Genomic DNA, 20,084 nt, shown 5'->3' with positions numbered 1-20,084 from the left:
TGTGTCACTTGTGTTGTCATTGTTTTTAATAATACTATTAATTATTTTATATGTATTCTTGTTAAAGAACAGCTGAATTTGCGAGGTAAATACTAAATGGTAGTAAATAAATAACTTGTAATATTATAATATATATTTTTATTACTTATTGTTGTTGGGATTTGAACCCATAGTTGTTACATGGATTTGTTCTGTGGCACTCAAAGGAATACCCGGTATTTTTTAAAGGAACAGTTGCCTAATGATCATGAAATTACGAGAGGAACAGAACATTGCCACTAACAGCTTGTAGGTTCAAGTTCCAACTGCCTGTTTGGTGTTGTTTATGATTACTATTTTCTAGTGATGAATTTATTCAAGCTCAACAACAGTTAGTCCGGTCGGCGAGTGAGGAGGCGTTGCCAGTGACGGGCGCCGCGGGCGGGCGTCACACCCGCCACCACTCGTCGCGTCAGGACAGAGTGTCCCGGCGCGAGCTGCCGCCCTGCCCGCCCCCCGACGGCGGGGAGGAGGCCGCCGCCCCCAGCGCCGCCCCCGAGCCCCCGCCCGGCGAGGACTCGCCAGACGAGGACGACGACTCGTCGCACCACACGGCGGCTTCCTCGGCGTCGGGCGGCGAGCAGGCGGCGCTGCTGCGGCCCGGCCGCTACCCCGAGTACGAGCACTGATGCCCTCACTACCCCGGAGCACTGGTGCTCTTCGCTACTACCCCGAGTACGAGCACTGATGCCCTCACTACCCCAGGTGGAGCACTGGTGCTCTTCGCTACCATTCCGAGTACGAGCACTGATGCCCTCACTACCCCGGGTGGAGCACTGGTGCCTGCTACTACCCCGAGTGAAGGCACTGGTGCCTGCTACTACCCCAAGTACGAGCACTGATGCCCTCACTACTCCAGGTGCCTGCTGCTACCCCGAGTGAAGGCACTGATGCCCTCACTACCCCGGGTGGAGCCCTGGTGCTCTTCGCTACCATTCCGAGTACGAGCACTGATGCCCTCACTACTCCAGGTGCCTGCTGCTACCACGAGTGAAGGCACTGGTGCCTGCTACTACCCCGAGTACGAGCACTGATGCCCTCACTACTCCAGGTGCCTGCTGCTACTCCGCTCCACTGCTCCACCGTTTCACGTCACGGAAGTTGTGTCTCATTTAGAACATTTTTGAATTGACTACCGTGTTTTTGGCGAGAGGAAATATTTACTGTTGTTATCACTGCGAAAACATTTACTACAGAGATGCTTTAATTTACATCAAGTTTTGAAATGAATAAAAAAAAAAAATTGATCCTTCGTAGGTTACAAATTTTTAGTAGTGTGTGTGGATGATCATGTTCAAGAAAAAGTGTGCTGTCAAGAGGCAAGATTTTTATTTGGTGATTCACCCATTTACTTAAGCTTTTTAAGAAAACATTTCAAAGAAAGATCGTATGGAATAGCGTTTCTTCTATCTCGATTTGTATTATACAATTATTTTCTAACGACCCAATTGGAAAGGGCAAAACATTTATTTAAGACGCCTCTGATGTGAAGGAAACTTGCCATCACATATTCTGCATTTAGGTTCCTTCACATTAAGAAGGTGAATAATTTCAGTGGACTGTACCTATTATGAACATGACTTAAACAGGCCTGTTTTCAAATATGTACATATAGGAATATAAACAAAATTATCCGAATTTAAATAACATTTTATGATGTAGGACTAATGTAATAAATTGGTTTGACCGATCACTTGCCTTAATGTCGACCCCGTAGTTGGACGAAATGTTATTCATCATTCCACATCTGTGATCCAACAAGCACGTTATTCTACCCCAACAAACACCCCCAGCATTTACATCTTGCAAAAAAAGCAATTTATGAAAACGACTGTAATAAATAGCATTATAAACATAAGGCTCAATTGAAACAAATGCTGGGTGGTGTTTTATCGTGTGATTGATTTCGACCTCTCCCCACGTGACTTGCTAGGTGCAAAATTGTTTTCATAATCACGATATATGGCAAGAAGTTTCAAACTTAAACTTAATGAATAACGAAAATAGCTCTTGAATGTTAACGAAGTTTGAGATGATGTTTCTTTCTTGTTTTGGTGTTTGAAATGTGTGGTTTCATCTGTAATTTCTGTGTAGTCGTGGCTGCGGAGTCTTTGCGGTAGGAACTGTACTCTCCACAGCTATGTGTCAGCCGCAGCCTGTCTGTCCCGACACAGCGCAGTTTACGCCCCCTAACATCTTCCCCCCCCCCCTCCCAAGGGGCCCGATGTCAGGAACACTCGACTTCCAGTCGTACGCGAGCGCGACTCACACAGACCACACGGGCAGAGCTGCTGTGCTCGTCTCTGTTCGGATACGTGGATGCCATGTTGGGCTCAGCCATTTTCCTCTTTTGTTTCCAGCGTAATGCCTGATGGGAGGCCAGATTCGTCAGACATATTATACGTGAGACACATTGGGCTATCCTAGCCAAAGTCAGAAACAGTCACCAATTAACATTTTTGAAAAAAGTGAACAGCAGAGTTGGGTAATTATAATCATGTGCTATATCTAAGAAAAAGACACTACTGATTTGGGTAACCAGATTTACTGCTTCTACGATCACACGCTCAAAGAAATTACACACCAGTATGGTTTGGCTGGCACATGAGTTACTATACAGTTTTAAATATATTTTGCTTCAGCACATTAAAATAATTAATCTAAAGTTCAAATTATTTACTCTATGAGATTAGTAGGGTAGACCGGGGGAAATCGGGTCAATTTTTTGAAATTCCTGAATAAGTATAAAACCAATATTAATTTACCATAAAATAATCTACAGTAATGTCAGTCATACATTTATGTACATATTTACATACAAACATTAGGCAATCTTCCTTACGAATTGACATTAAACTTGATCAAAGGAAAATGAAATGTTTTGACCCGATTTGGACAGAAGTGGGGTAAATCGGATCACAAGTGGGGCAAATCGGGTCAACAGATTTTCTTTACTGTTTTGACAGACACATTCCACATACAAACTGTTTACACTGAAAAGCATTGACACAGCGCTCATGGTACCACATTTTGCAAGACTGGCACTGAATCCAATCTCCAGCAGTGCAGCTTCTGATATCTTTGTATGCAATTTTGCAAATGTTGCAGAGAACATCTTCCTCATCATCCTGGCGTTCTTCCGAAATTTCCAACTCGGATGTGTTTTTAGTTTTTGTTCGCTTCTTCGTCTTCAGAGGTTCAATTTTGCTTTGCTTTGAACTTAATTTAACACCTGCTTCTTTCTTTTCAATTTCCTGGATTCCAACAATGTGCGATTCTCTTTTGACAGTAGCCTTAGAGAAGCAACAGTTTTTCGTTCACCTATATTCTCTTTGGTGTTAATTTTTCCGGTGTTGGTAACAGGCCTCTCACTTCTTCTGTGGTGCTCCTTCTACTTACACATTTGGCAGTGAACTCGTGATTCTATATTTACATGGATAATATTTTTATTATTTTAACATGTCCTAAACTTCAATATTATTATAAGTACTTACTAATTTTAACTAAAGTTGAAGCCTTAAATTCATTTTTTCCACTTATTTAGAATAGGCCTTAACTTAAAAATTGAGAAAGAAGAATAAAGTGCTTCACAATATATAGCAAATATATGAAGCAACCTGATTTCCCCACTGTATGCAGTGACTCGTTTTACCCCAACGGCAGTGACCCGAGTTACCCCATTTCGCACTTTAAAAAAAAGAAAAATATTATAAATTCTGTCAAACATATAGAGCCTCAGTAATGCAGAAGAATGTTAATTGGGTACATATTTTCGTACTCCATTACTTAAACTACAATACTTTTTCGAAATGCGAACGTAAAGGCTTACGTAACACAAAATAAAACTTACATTGTTAAGAATTTTCCACTTCAGGACTGCACAGGTTCGGGTTCATGTCGCACAGACTACCAGAATGTTGTCACAGGCGATATTCGCCTTGTAGTGGACGGTTGTATAGAAAGATAGCAGCACTCTTCGGTAGGTTCCGTAGACTCCAGTTCATTCTTTCGCCGCAAGATAGCAGATCTTGTTATGATGACCCGGTTTACCCCGTGACCCGATTTCCCCCGGTCTACCCTACATTTTGTAATGAATTAACTTAGATAAAATATGCACCTGAAATACTAAACAAAATAATTACAAAAGTTATGAGGGGTGTAAAAGCAAATATATTTACAAATAAAAATCTACAATGCTAGGTCTCGATAACAATTCTTGATTAATCCTAGACATCAGCAAGGGGAATATTAAACAGTCCGAAAAATCTAACCCAAATGGTATTTAAGCCAAGTTCAGATGCGCTGAATTCCAATGTTTCTTAAAATGCAAGCAATTTAAAAAAAAGGACGCGTGGCCCACTATTATGTATAGTTAAAGTACTTAAAGTTATTCTTCGCAAAGCCAATACGACGTAATTTTGCGAGACTAGGGAAGCAAAGGGCAGGGCGGCCAAGTCCCTGTTACCTCTTGTTGCGATAAAATAAAAATGTTCTATGCAAAGTTCCACAGTAGTCCTACAAGAGTTCCAACACTATCATCGATGATAAACCTCCCAGCCAGTTGCTAAGGGCACATGTTTGTTGCTGTGTGCACGCCTTCACACAGAGTTCGAAAAGCCGGGATCAGATACACATCCTAGCTCAATATAATAACTTTGCGGCGGGCGATAACGATTTTTGCGCTGTACCTGTTCCAAAATGCCAAAAATCCCACTTTTACCAACAGTGAACGATGGTTCTATCCCTAAAAATATGTCCAATCGAAAATGTAACACTGAGTCCTGCAAAAAACTTAAAGAAACTGGCACAAACTACAAAGTTAATTTGGTCGTGCCTTAGTTCACCTGAACATGACGCAACTGCGAGCCAAACTGCCAATGCACCGCAATGTAAAGGGTCTGTGGGTTGACGAGACAGCAACTAATACGCTAAAGTACTTGAAAGGTTTTTAACGCATGTAATAAAACTTGCAAGTGGTGCAGACAAGCTCCTCTGAAGTTCCAGTCTGTTAATGAACAACGCACGACACCAGCTATTGAGCAGTGACTGTTCATTAGAGCAATAAAACGCTGACGCCTCTGTACCGCCGATCTTGTTACAGTGTATCTGATTACATACTCAGTTTACTCGCACATCCATCTCGTTTCTTGGAGAGAGAGATAAATATCGCAGGACTTACTTTGAGTGCTCCTCGGCAAGCAGTCAGTAGACCCGCTCTACTCGTAGGGTAGACTCGCTCCCGTGGCCGCCAGGGTAGACCCCTCAGCGCTGCGACACATGACTATTACTGGCTGAGCTCTGGCCGACAGAGGCATCTCCAAGAGCCTGAGAAAAGCACCAGATGGGCACGATAACTACGGTACACTTGCAAAAACACACTCAACAACTCAAAATTATAACAAGGAATCTAAAAGTATCAAAAAAATAAATATTTCAAAACACTAGAAACCAGATATCACATATGCTAAAAAAAATTAAGTTTAAAAATTAACAAATTATGCATATAAAGTAAATAAATGGGAAAAGATTAGATATAAGGGCCTCAAGGGGCAGAAATTTCTTCTGTAGGGACGATGAGTTTAAATATTCAACATTCAGACTCCTAACCAAAGTTTTTTCTTCATTTGCAGGTTAGTTACAGTACGTTAAATAATGCTGTGTGAATGTTATATACATAGCTTTAATTAAGGGTTTTTTCATAACATTGCAAATGGGAATTAATTTTAAAATGCAGTTAACTCTTAAATCAAGCAATATATATTAGTACTACGCAAAAATACTGATATACATAAATTACCTGGGATGGCCCATAAAGTCCATAGCTCACCGCCTAATCTAACCCTAATATCGTAACTTACAATGGCTTATTCCGTCCTAAAAAAATAAGAAAATTTATTACATCAATTGTTTTAGAGAAATATTACTAAAATATCTTAATGCCAATTAACAAAGTTAGCAAGAGTAATAGGCATTTCTCAGAATTTGACTTATTTTTCTCAAAATCTGCTACTCTAAAAAATTACTAGTTGTATGCCATCATGTTACATTTTGTTCAGCATATGAGAATGTAAATTTGCATCTTGAACATGGTGAAATATAATAATTATGATATTAAAATTAAACTGTGCTTCACACTGCAGAATTATTCGTGGCCATTAGGATGAAAATGCAATGAACGAAACTTGTTAGAGTTATACTTGCAAATTGCATATTTCTCTCTTAGATCGTAGATAAAATTCCTAGCAGAATTATTACACAAGCTCAGTAATTTTAAATACTGTAACATATATTCATTCTATTTTTTTTGTATTCATTGGAAACAGCTCTCTTTATATAGTAGCATATTTCACAACTCTGTATGCAAATTGGCCAACCCGAAGGGTATGTACCAGTCGACTTCCATTACATATGCTTTAATCCTTGTGCGAATTCAAGTACGCATTTACAGGTTTACTGACACCATGCGCACTTCACTTTTCGTTGTGACGTTCTTGACGAATCCTGACAGGGTCAGTGTTCGGCCTCCCAAAATGCTGTAAGCCAACCAGATATGTTGTTTACATACTGTTTTCCAAAAAAAAAAAAAAAAAAAAAAAAAATTATGGCTAAACAATGATTAGCTAAAATTATTCATTTTTAACACTTCTAAGTGTCTCACGAATTTGCGGCAATTTACTTTATGATTTTACCTTCGTTTCGTAGTTACAATCGGTATGTATGTGTATGTATTTGTTGAAACTTCCTTGTTAATATAATTAAATACATATTTCTTCGAATGGTTACTAACAGTCATATATAAAGTGAAAATAAATTTCAAATCGTCCTTAAATCACTTAAATTTTGTACCTAATATAACCTTCAAAACATTTTTTTTTAAATGGCGACATAAATTTTACTCCGAGTACCTACGCGAAAAGTACACATTTATTTACCTGCATATTTGCTTACTTAACTTGCAGTTTTGAGGACAAGTACATTATGTATATACTTCATGCGAGTTCTGAGTCTCCCCTAGCCACACATGATGCCACAGGGATGGTTCCACCGTACTACTAACCGCGTTCAGACCGAGATAACATCCCGTGGCTTCCAAACGCGTACAACTGTAAACTCCAGCATTGGGCCCCTGGCTTCAGTTTTTGTTTAGTCTGTGTTTCATTTTCTTGAAAAAAATTTCAAATTTTTTTAAACGAATAACTTTATCAAATATGTATACATATTTTTCGAGTATTGCAAATAAAATCCTTACAGGTGTTGAATGTTTCCTGACGTGTGAACTGAGCCGTGTCTACTGTGCAAGGTACATGCTAACTCAAACAAAATTGCTTGTATAGTTACAGAAGTTAGAAGTTACATGTTATGTATTTATATCCAACATTTCATTTTTTTTTTTTGCAAAATACTTTTCTGTACAAATTATAATTGCACTAGTTTTAAGCTAGTAAATGTTGACTTCAGAGGTGCCATCAGTTGTAGATTTTTGATTTATAGTTTTATCATAGTTTCTACCAGTGTTGTGAATAGCCTCTATTCATGTTATCTTAACCAAGCTTATTAATGAATGATGAACCAAATAGTTGAAGTTGAAAATGAATGAGAGGTGCCAAAACACCAAACACATTAAAAAAAATTGAGATGCAGCTGTAATAATAAACCAAAATAAAATTAACTTCGAGACGAACATATTAATAATGGATTAATATTAAAATTACAACAAAAACATGGTTATATTTTCCTCTATCTCTTAATCATTTTTTTGAAACTACCATTGTTTGTTTGTAAGACAGTAACAAGGATTATTATTTCAAATAGTAACTATCTTTCTACATTCCTTCTGAGTTGATGAATGTGTAGTATTTTTTTGAAAATTATTAGCTTTTTTTTTATTATTAATATGATTGATACTTTTTTATGTTTCTAAAAGAGCATTATTCAGTGCTTCCTTTCAGTACAAGAGAGCCCACTTTCTACCTGGCGATGGGCTATTCTTTGTATAAGATACAATATAATGTTTCAAAAACTGGTTGTGATATAATTTTACATGAAAATAATATTAATAAATAACTTTTTAATACTGAACTCAATATAAAAAAAAAAATTCTTATGCAGCGTCAGTGTCAACAAGAACATAAATTGAAGTAAAGGAAGTGTATTTGTAGGAGGGTCTTATCTCAGAACTAAACACAGGTTAGTGGAGACATGCTGTTACAGTATGCTGGTTTCAGAGAGCTTAGCACAGCGTTGAGGAAATATTGCCCCTAAATATTCATGCACAACAGTGCGACATAAAATAACATATTGACCTACAAGAGCTAACTGCCTTGGCCTTAACGACTTAACTTACATCGGTGACTCCAATGATGGAGGACTGCCCCTCAGATACACTGTAACCCTGGCTCCTTCACAACAATGCCACACTGCTAATAGCCTGAGTGTCGGTAGCCAGCAGTTGGCAACCCTGCAGACCGACCTCTGATACACAGGCCAGTGTCTTGTGGGAGCGTCAGTCATATTAGGTAGTAAATTGTTAGTCGTGAAATTCCTATGTTTATTCAGTACATACTTATGTAACCTTGCTGATTTTCATAAGCATGCAGTATTGCTTCACATCGTGATGATTATTCAACATAATTCAGCTGCAGAAAAAGAAACAAGGAGACACTGTATTCTGTGCAGACAACCAACGTTGCAGATCCACAGATAACTTTGTAGGCACAAATTTAGGTTATTAAGGTTTTTATAGCAATTTGCTTATTATATTTAAAAAACAATTGAACTGTTCTTTATAATTTTGACTTCAAGCACTCACACAAATAAAACTGGTGTCCCGCGATTCCAGCCCTTCTGTAACAATAGGCAGCAATACTTACCTACTATGATTTTCACATAATTCCTATGATAATTTGCGCAGGCATATTCTTACTTACAGATACAGTAACTGAATTTTTAGGTATATTTAAGTTGGACACCACATGACTTACCCACATTCTGTAATCACTCTACTAGCACTTAACATTGAAGGCCCCACTCCCCGGGCGCACATACGATGGGCAGAGCTTCAGGAGAAACCACGCGGTTTGAAAACTGTTCAATATATGCGAGTGGTATCTTTTAACAAAAGCATTGAAGAATGCACAGAGTGCAAATGGGTAGTCCTGTTTCCGTGTTTTGATTTTAAACTGTAATTTTAGGAGAGTGAAAAGTGCTACAACGCGTGTTTTCAGAACAGTTTTTAGACATGAAACGCCCTTTAAAAGATTCTTGAAAGCACCCAAGGGTCTTGCATTCCGCCTTTATCGTAATTTCTCCGCTACCTTACGTTATGGTTACCGCTTAAATTTCTATCTCACAATACCGCGCTAGAAGCACCACCAAGCATCGCACTAACAAAGATGGACCCCTGACAAGGCAGGCCCTTTAAACGTGCACTTTATGTTTAGTATTTAAGCTGTCAAGTAACCAGTCAAAAACACAGATGGCAGCAGTGTCACTATTGATCACACAGATACTATAACAGCGTGGCAGCCACACATTCATGAGTGATAAGTTCTTTTGGTTATTGAACATTTACTGTTTTTCTTGACACAAGATTGTAATTATTAACTGCCAATTATAAAAAATGTTTGTGATTTGTGTATAAAATCTGGACAAACTAATAACTAATAACTGCTTCTTATCGCTCTAATTTGGTCAGGATTTTTTTGTTGGCACCTCTGTGAACATTGATGCTATGTGAAATTATCTAAAGGGTAACTTACAATAAACAACTTTTGTATCTATTGTACATTTATAACTGCATTAACAAGTAATTGCATGTTATAAATATTTGTTTAGTTATGCATATTGACATTGTTATTTTGGGAGAATAGTTTGTTTTTTGCCATTTCACTAACATTGCACACCCAATTCATTTACAGATATTTGACTGAAAATATACTTTGATTTTTTACTTGAGCGGTCATGTTGATGGTATTGCTGCTCATTTGTGATTATTTTATTTACTGAAACATATATAGCAGTTAACTCAGATGTTATCAAAGCTCTATGTATATATGTGTTCACGTGGAAAAACTAAATTCTGGATGAACAGTGCACAGCAAATCATCCAACTGAAGAAATCAAATATTACAGTAAACTCTTTTTATAAAGAAGTTACATAAATCAGGATTTTATGTATAGTCCTCATTTGTTTAAATAAGAACTTTTGCATGGCAAAACTTCTTCCGATTGTGTCAGGAATTTAAATATAAACTGTTCCCTTTGAGCTGCAAGTAATTTAAAACTGCATATACTTTATAATTATGCTTAGATCAATGCTCTATCTAGTCCAAAAATTTGAAACACATCCAGAATGAAAATAAATTGTGTGAAAGAAGGCAGAGACAAAACCTTATAAATAGTAATCTTATTATTTATCTATAACATTAAAGATCCTGTTTTCTTTTATAGTATAGTTTAAACTTAGAGACAAAAAAATTAAAACAAATGTTTTGCAAATATTTTGTATTTCACATTAATTTAATTTCGGACTGCTTGAAATTTGCTTCTTGACATATTTTTACATGTTCCTGCATCGTGCAGCCTTGTTACCAACCCAGTCGCTAGTTCCTGCGACGTCTGCTGTGTTGCCAGGACCGGGCCAGGCCACGTCGCTAGCAGCTCGCGTGTTCACGCGCAAGTAGCGCCTAGTAGCGTCTTGCACACGGTTCGCAGTCGTACCCAAAACTCACAGTTTTCATGCACAGGAAACGCTCACGACGTAATTTAAAATTTAAAGAACGGATTTCCTGCTTTCGCGGCCACTGCCTAACCAAATATCTAGTCTTTCCAGGCGGAGCGGCGTCCAAATGGTAGATTCGACCTACGTTTCGCTCCGCATTGCAGCGGACATCATCAGTGTTGGTTTCTCAACCCGTGCCGACTGCAGACTGCAATGCAGACCAAACTGTCGGTACAATCTACCGCTTCAACGCGGCTCAACCTTGAAAGCTAAGTAGTTTAATTTAAAGTGTGATTTTAATATTGCCTAACTTATAGCAGCACACAGGTTCAGTTTTGGCCACAGCGGTGAGTGGAGAAGCGAGCTGTTAGTGAGCGGCACCTACAGAATGGCGCACAGCTTCTCTCTCCGAGCAACTGCACGACTAACAAACACCACCAGGGGTGAGCTCTGCTCTGATAGGCTGGCGGGCCCTCTCTCCGGAAGAGCGTGCTGCTTATTGGGACTTCTCTGACGAGCCTACGAGGGCTGACTGTGTGTGAGATGATGTGTTTGTAGCAGATCACAGTTTCTACGCCACGACCGACCTGCTCGTGATATTTGGTACTGCTAGACTGTCTGTTCGTTCGGTGACCGCGAGTCCTTTTGATGAACTAAACTGCAAAGATCCTAATCACTTGTATAAGTTAGTAAATCCTCTACACAGTAGAGTCCAAAACATTTGAAAGATTCTGTGCCCCAACAACGTTATTTCATTTTGACAGACGAAAATCGTTGTGTATTGTTTTAAGAGTAATTGCCGTCCACACCCAGGTAACACGCCTGTCGTTCTAAGGTTATCACAATATCGATTTACTTAATTTAGTTGCAAAAAATTATGTAAACTACAAACACAAAATTGGGTGACAGTGAGTGCTGGATGCTTGGAGAGTCTAGTTTTTCCTGAACACGTTGTAGTTCAACTGCCAAATAAGTATTGTATTTTTCTATATACCTAGCCTTATTTGGCTGTAGCGCGAAGCTAGCACAGATCAAACAGCTATGTACCTTGCACACCGATTAACGTGACAAACAAGCTCACCTAGGAACTATCTCTACCGGAATTAATGGGAAACAGCCGTAAAATAATATATTTGTGTGTGAGTTGGTTGCCTCTCAAGCGGTGAAGATCCCTGAGGCTCGCGACAGCCGTCTGTGTTTTTGTGTGCGTGATTGTGGCGAGTGAGTGCTTCTCGAGCAAACCTGCAAACACATTCATACGAAGACAAGAACCCAGGAATAATTTCACTGTGCGAACTATGCGATGATATTTAATAGATATGTGAAAACAAGAGTTTATTAGGAATGAAAATAGTATTGTTTGCAATAGAGCTAAGGTCCAGAAAATATTTTGTTCGTTACTAGTAATTTAATGTTATGTATGATAACAATTAAAACATGCCAACAAAAGGCCTTTCCATTGAAGCATGATGACTACAAAAATTTATGAACACATGTATTAGTAATTGCAAAGACAAAAAATTGTACTGAGATAATGTGAAACGTTGTTGGAGAAGCATAATTGTTTGAGTGCCAACACGATGCACTGTACCTGCAATATGTAACACTTTAAGTCTTGTATTTTGCACCCAAATAGCACAAGGGGGAAGGTGACTCATGGTTACCTTGGAGTATAATACTTTATGAATTATGATGTTGCTTTATAAATCTTTGTGCTGTTGTTCACAATTATTGAGATTGTAATGTTTATTACTTTGGAAAAATTTAACACAAATTTGAATTTCAGTCGTCTAGTTTACATTGAACAATTTATATATATATTTTTTTTTAAGTCTAATAATGATACAGTTTCACTTTAAAATTTTGCTAATTAATATTAAATTTTATTGTTAGAATAAATTGTATCATTTAAATATAATTTTAAGTAATACAGATCAGATGGATGTATAAAGTGCAAAAGAAATTCATATTCACACTCTAAAAACCTTTTTCTATTATTATTTGAAATGTTTAAACATATTATTTTTTTAGTACTACATTGCAACATTAAATACAAAAAAAAATTATATCACATTCCAAATAAGTTTTATCAATTACATAGACTACATCATAACACACTCGCATGCCAAGTAACACTAGCCTGATTGAAGTACTGTCTAATTATTGCATTCTGAAACCACTGTTCTTGTGTTTTAATGCTTTAACACAAATTTAGAACTAAAAAAGTAATCTAATGACAGCCACTTAAAATGTTTCTGATTTCTTAAGGTTTACTTTGAGGGTACTCATTTTTAGCTTTCAGAATTCATGTAGGCCTATGTTAATCTGGCCTCAAACAAAACTTACACTAAACATTTTTATGAATCCTTTTTTTTGTTAGTTACATTTCAAGCCAGATTCAAACCTTCTGTTTTAATCATCTACAAACTTTACCTTTAAAAGAAGGGTTGTATTTGTAATTAGGATTTTGGCTTAAAACCTTTCTGAACCTAAATAAATTTCTGAACATATACTCTACAGTTACAATTAAAATTCACTTGTTTTTATTGTTGTTAAGTAACTGAAAAAATATTATTTGCAAGCAAAATATTTATCAGAATCTACATAAGTCATATATATATATATATATATATATATATATATATATATATATATAAAAGCTAAATATGTTTTACATTTCTTCACATAGTAAGATACACTTCTGGGGTTATTTCTGTATATTTCACGTTTATAAGTTTTTTTTCCTAAATTAACTGATATCGTACTGAAACCATACCATTTAGTACTCAACTAAAGTCAGCAAATCAATTGTACAGCTGGTAATACGGAAAGGGGTCAAAGGAGGTCAGCTTTCACCCGATAAGTTTATAGCGGCTGATATCACTTATCTAGTGACCTAAAATTACTATCAGCCTTACAAATGCTCTTTAGAAGATGTTAAATTAAACACCAAAAATAAATAAGATATTAAAATTATGAATATAAATAATTTTTCTTTTATTTTTACATGCAAATTTCGGTTATGAAATATTACATACAAGAAGTTTTATTATTTTGTGTTTTTAAAATTTATTATTGTGCTATGCACATTCAGTTCATTAGTTCTGACGACACTACAAGCCACAGGAAAACAGCTTGTGAGTGTTTTGTTATAGAACTGTAGGGTTAACAAGTGTCTGGTTTATTAAAAAAAAATCATTAATACATATGTAGTTAGTTGCTTGAGTTTTAAGTTATATATATATTATTTCAATTTATTTCATTGTTCTGCCCAGCAGGCTAGATGTAGTGATATCAAACTACTTTAAAAAGATAGCAGCTACTTATTTAACCACATTGGAAATGGACATCTGCCATGTGCAAACTTCATTTGGTAAGACATCTGTCATTTTAATCTACCAAATTAACATTTAAGCTCTCAATATTGAAAATTGCGAGAACGCACGAAACAATTATAAACACGGAAATGTCCTGTCTTTTGCTGCGTGCGGTGTGCAGAGAGGAAGGGTGGACGGTGTTTCAGACAGTAGCCATTGAGAGTAGCCAATAGGAACACATGAGCGATGTTCGAGACTTCCTCCTCGCTCAAGTCTCAGCTGTGCATTGATTCAAGCTTTCATTAAAATTTAAGAAAATTATCATTTTAAATTCAAATTTGAGATGCGAGGTATAGTGTGTCCAAACTGTGAGAGCAACTCTATGCTCTGTTGCTCTGCCGATATGGCCTATCTGCTGTCCCCAAGGCATTGCATTCCATCAGCATCGCATTAGTGATGACATGATGTGTACTATGTGCGTACAAGTTACATGACATAGAGTAAGGGATAAAAAATTATAAAATTCATATACGTATGTATGTGGAGTGGGTTCTATGTAAATTAGTAATTATGTGGAACTAACAACATGATTGCACAGTTAAGTTTCTTCATGGACATGTGAGCAGCTAGCAGTTGATTTTTTAACTGTGCTATTTGGATGCAAAAAAATACTTCACTATAGCCATTATTTTAGTTTTTACAAACCAAAATAAGTCAAACCTTGTAATTAATCTTAAAACAAAAACACTTGTGATTTTTTTTATGTACACTGTCAAAAGAAAGTTTTTTTTCATTGACTTTTCTTTTATTAAGAATGTGGGATGGTTTCGTGACTTTCAATCAGAAGTTTTTCCTCTACATTTATTTGTAGCTGTGTTATGACATAAAGGTAAACCAATGTATGAGATATTTGCTCATTAAAAGTATCTATAACTTTATTTGATTACGATACATTTTATTGAAGATAAAGTTTTTGTAAAAAATTTAAATAAAGAAGGTTAAAATAATGTTTTGGCTTTTAATATGTATTGATTTGAAATAAATTAAGCGTAGAAAAGAAGACGAAATAATATGGTGAATACTAGCATGTTTGCCTTGTATTTTGAAATGTTTATTTTGGAAGCTGATTTCTTGCCGATATCTACTGTCCATCACTGCCAGGGTATTGGAGTTGTGTTGTACTACTTGCTAGGTAACAGTGTCACTGTACGGTGTTTACACTGCATTCATTTCTTGAAATTGTTGTTGAATAAAAGACGGAACAAAATCACCACTGCTGGAATCATTCAACCATAACACACGACTAGTTTACTTGCTCTCCAACCAAAACCTCACGTAGCAAAACTTAGAAGTAGAACAATTTTAATAACAAAGAAGATTGGACCAATGAGTCAAGTTAAAAGGTGGAGTGCTTAAAGAATGGTTTGCTGGTTCTATTACATTATAGGTATTATTCTTTTCAATCTAGAATTATACTATTACAAAAAAACTTAAATTTCAAGAACAATCTCTGATCAGTTTCAATCAATAGTCACAGCCCTTTTACGTGCCTATGCATATTTGCAATAGCTAAGAAATACTTTTTAACATTGTTGACCATAAATCCAAGGGATCTATACAGAACTCAAAGTAATGCATGAACCCTGCCATTTATTGTAGTTTTCCTATACTTCTTAACATGTTGTCTCTTAAACAGATAATCAGCAACCTCACTTATTTCAGAATTTTGAAGTTTATTAATTTAGATTCACGTCAATCCGCTGTAATAGTAACTATAGTCAGTGTGCCTTACAAAACATGCAAACGTACGAATACTTTTCAGGATCTTGTAACTGGACACTATTGTATGCACAAATGTACCTAACAACTAAACAAAAATCCACAAATAATTGTTCCACAAACACTTCCTACTTTCGGGTGGGTATGCGCAACACTAAGCTGAGTGAAAATTGACTGGGCAACTTCAGAATGAGATTGCTGATCACAGACAAGTGCGCGAAGGAAGCGAGGAAAAGACGGACTCAACGTTGCTCAGGTTACTGCCCCCCCCCCCCCCCCCAGGCCCCTTCACCAACACCGCAATCCACCAATCCCAACTAACCACCGTAACTGCTTCTTCCAAAGTCCGCTAACAGTCAGTCCGCTGCACCAGTTCAGCCGAGTTCATCACTCAGTTTGCTTCCAGGCGAAACACGAAGGCACTTACGGCTGCACAACAAACATTTGCCTTTCAGATGCTCCATTGTTGTAAACTCACATACTGTTACAAAAAAAACCCTGACTGCAAAGAAAATTTCACGCTTAATATTGTTTTATAAATAGCCATAAAACCACCCTATTGGAAATTTCACTTCTTTCCTTGTATTTTGTTCGCTGAAAAGTTGAAAATGTTGGCACAAGGCGATGAATCTATAAGTTTAGAATGCCGCAACATCGTAGCTGCTCATTATTTAAAAGAATTAGTATACTGCCCTCCAAGGGCCACAAGATGGTGGCATAAGAACTTGGATGGCTGCAACAGTAAAGTTTTTATTTAACATGTTTATCTTAAGTAGATGTAAGGACTATCAACAACGTACAAAGAGGTTCATCCCAAGCAGGGGAGCAACAACAGGGGGGAGGGGGGGGGGAAGGGTATTTTGCCGTCCCTCTGAAACCTTGAAGTGGGGGCAAACGGGGGCAAAGAAAGTGCTGTGTAATCAATTTTTAGATAATAAAACTGCTTAAATAGCACCCGGACCCCCCGCTTCAATAGGGGGGATCGATGATTCTTTATAAAAAGGTATATTGCCCCCCCCCCCCCCCCCCCCCCCCTTGGAAATTTAGTTGTTGCGCCCCTGATCCCAAGGATAGATTGTGCGCAAGTGGCGACGAAGGGCACTCTGGCTCCAGATGTGACGCACCACAAGTCAGCCTGGGAGTACACGTTCGCCCACCTCATTCGCCTCAAGTACCGTGTTCGAAACTGCGAGTGTGCAGTTTGATTTTTTTTTACGAGCAAGTTTTGAGTTTTAACTTGCAAATTATTCCTGGCCTTACCATTTTATCTCTTGAAGACTTCAAAAACATAAATTCTTACTGTTTAATAATTATCTACAACTTTCGTCTGAAATAATTTTTTATCCGACCAACCATTACTGCAACGGGTGGGATAAACAGGGTTTGAATGACAAAAAAAATTCATAACTCCTTTCGTAGGCATGCCTTCATAACCATTCGTATTGTTTGTAAATATTGTAATTTTGACCTAAAAATTTGTCTCAAACCATTGTTGATAGTAAAAATCATTACTGCAATTGTTGAAAAAACCTGGGTTTGTAATAAGAAAATAAATAAAACTTCCAATACCATGTAATCTATCAAATTAATTTTTATTTTTGTTAAATTTTTTTAATATTGTTCTAAATGTTTGTCAAAGTCATTACTGCAAGGGATGGAGATAGCAAGGGTAGAAAGACAAAATGTCATTACTTTTTGACGTGACGTCTAATAAATCGATGAATTCTGGCTGCACGCACAAAAAATTGTCCCACTACGGATGTTTACGCATCCGTGGCATCTCTCTGGTATGTTGCGGACGGTACAGAGAACTTGGCCGGGGTTCGAGGTTATTGTTGTGCACCGCGCCACGGGAGTATATTCGCAAGGAAATGGCGTTCTTACAAGTACATATTATTTTAATTACTAGTGTAAATCAGTATATTTATGTATGAGTATTGTTTTAGCTGTGTAACTAAATATTTATTGCTGGTATGATACTTTTCACGCTTTAGTTTGACTTCTGGAATTATTTGTCACGAGTTTTTATTTGATCAACTAACCGTATTATAGTTATGAGCCACGAGCGTGTAAATATTTTGAGTCCAACAGAGAATATGCTAGTTAAAAGAAATTCAAACAAATATTAAGTGTGGAATATTATTATTTTATAACATCTGAAACAATTGTTTCCAATATGGCAATGTTTTGTTATGACGACACGTTAAACTATCATCCGTAAACTGACTTTACAGACAACCAATTTTTTAATAGGTACACTATCAATTCCATTATAATTTATTGTAAAACTCATTAACTTTATCTAAAACCTTTGGCTGAAAAAACCTTTTATGAAATGAACTATTACTGTAAAAACAGGGGTTTAAAATTAAAAAATGAAATCTCTCTTAGTTTCAAATCCGTTGTAATTTATTAGGTAATAACCAGCTTCATATTACCTTAAAACTTTGTCCTATAAACAATTTTATTACGACCACGTATTAGTGGAAGGGATGAAAAATAGTTTTGGAGTTAAAAAATAATTTCATAACTACCTCAGTAGGCATAATATGAAATTCGTACAAATATTCAATTCTAGGTGCATTTAGTTAAAAAGCCGTCAAAATATTTTATCTGCATGGAATACGAGAAAAAGTTAAATAATTCTTTTTTGAATATTGGCGAACATATAAGATGTTTTATAGGCTACATTAAATTCTTAAAATGTTCCACAAGTTTAGAGAATTTTCAAAAATATTTCCAGAAAAAAAAAGTACTTCGAAATCTTTTAAATACCTATGTTAGAATTCACCAATTAAATTAAATATAAATCAAAAATTTATATTTCATTACAAAAAAATGCGTACAGCGAATTTTTTCCCAAGATTACGCACACGGAGAAAATAAACACACATCTTGTAAAATCCAACTCAATGAATGCTTCCCCTGGTGACGACAATAACATCGCGAAAAATTACAAAACAATATTTGAAAGCTTGTAAACTTCGTTCAGCGCTGAGTTCTAGTACAAGCCAGAATTTTTAGTTTTCGGGACTTATTTGTCGTCTTTATTAATAGTATCATTTGTGAGTACCTTTCCAGAGGTGCGTCTTTCTCTCTTCTTCATCGTCGGGGGGGGCCAAGGGGACGACTCTTACAGCGTGGCTGTGACGGTTGAGACCGCACATTCCAATTTGAACTTTGAATGTGTTTCATCGAGGGCCGCTAGGTTCGCTCGTGAGCCTTGTGTGTTCCTGGTTCTTGCTGGTTGCGGTAACTGCCGTTCGGAGCGCCAGTAGGCGGTGTCTGTGTTGGCGTGATGGTGTTCGTCGTTCATAATAGATAAGGCGCTAGGTAGCCGAGTCGAACGGTCGTTTCTTTGTTTCCCTAACTGATGTAACTATATAATAAGGCTTCACATTTTTATATTTTATTTTAATAAAATTGAAATGTATTTCCTACAATTTTTTTTGTAAAATTTACATTTAAGTGGCAATATATACATATGCCTATAACATTAGTGTAATAACACACAGTTGCGTAGCCAGGATTTGTGTATGGGGGGTGTTAAGAAGCATGCCCCCACCCCCCTGGAAATAAAGCGGGGGTCTGGGGGTCCTCCCCGGAAAAATTTGGATTTTAAGGTGTAAAATAGTGCTATTTTAGCAGTTTTCGGTACTTAAATTTAAATATTGTAATGGTAAAAATTTTATTAATTTTAATATGAAATTTGTTTGGCATGATAGGACACGGCCAGTCCCTTATTTTTAGGGCACTGATTTTTGGTGTCCTATCTGTTGCCGATTTGATCCATAACTGTATATATATATTTTTTTCCTTTTTAATGAACTTCAACTGAACTTTTACGATTACAATTTCCCCCTCTAATATCTTTAAAAAAAAAACAGCAAACATAAATACGGCCAAAAATCCATCGTTTATTCTTGTACAACCAAAATTAAATATTTTATTTCACATTATAATTCCATAGTTTTAAAAAATAAGCTAAAATTACGATGGATTCCACGAAGTACAACTGTTTATAGCCTCGAACAAGTCCTCGTTTATTAAAACGGCTGCCGATCTGATACCTTACAGGGGTTCAGTTAGGACACGTTTTGGAATATGACCCGAGAGTTAGGGTACGGCAGTTGCCCAACAAGGCAGTGCATATTCGCTACCTTACTCAAACGTCTTGGAATACCGCCCTAAGGCACTGGTTGTGGATTATGGTATGATTTTCTGGGAGG

General features: G+C 36.8%; 1 protein-coding gene across 1 annotated transcript in view; it reads left to right on the top strand.

The window, feature by feature from the left end:
- The window catches only part of LOC134540809 (disintegrin and metalloproteinase domain-containing protein 12), a 658,355-nt gene extending 643,009 nt beyond the window's left edge, over positions 1–15,346 (top strand). The window contains exon 29 of the mRNA XM_063383750.1: positions 344–15,346. Coding sequence (XP_063239820.1) covers positions 344–668 — 325 coding nt within the window. The 3' untranslated portion in view covers positions 669–15,346. The remainder of the gene's footprint in view (positions 1–343) is intronic.
- Positions 15,347–20,084: the final 4,738 nt, after the last annotated feature.

The sequence above is a fragment of the Bacillus rossius genome, chromosome 17 (genome assembly GCF_032445375.1).
Source record: "Bacillus rossius redtenbacheri isolate Brsri chromosome 17, Brsri_v3, whole genome shotgun sequence".
Classification (NCBI taxonomy): Eukaryota; Metazoa; Arthropoda; class Insecta; order Phasmatodea; family Bacillidae; genus Bacillus; species Bacillus rossius.
This window is presented reverse-complemented; position numbering and strand designations above follow the sequence as displayed.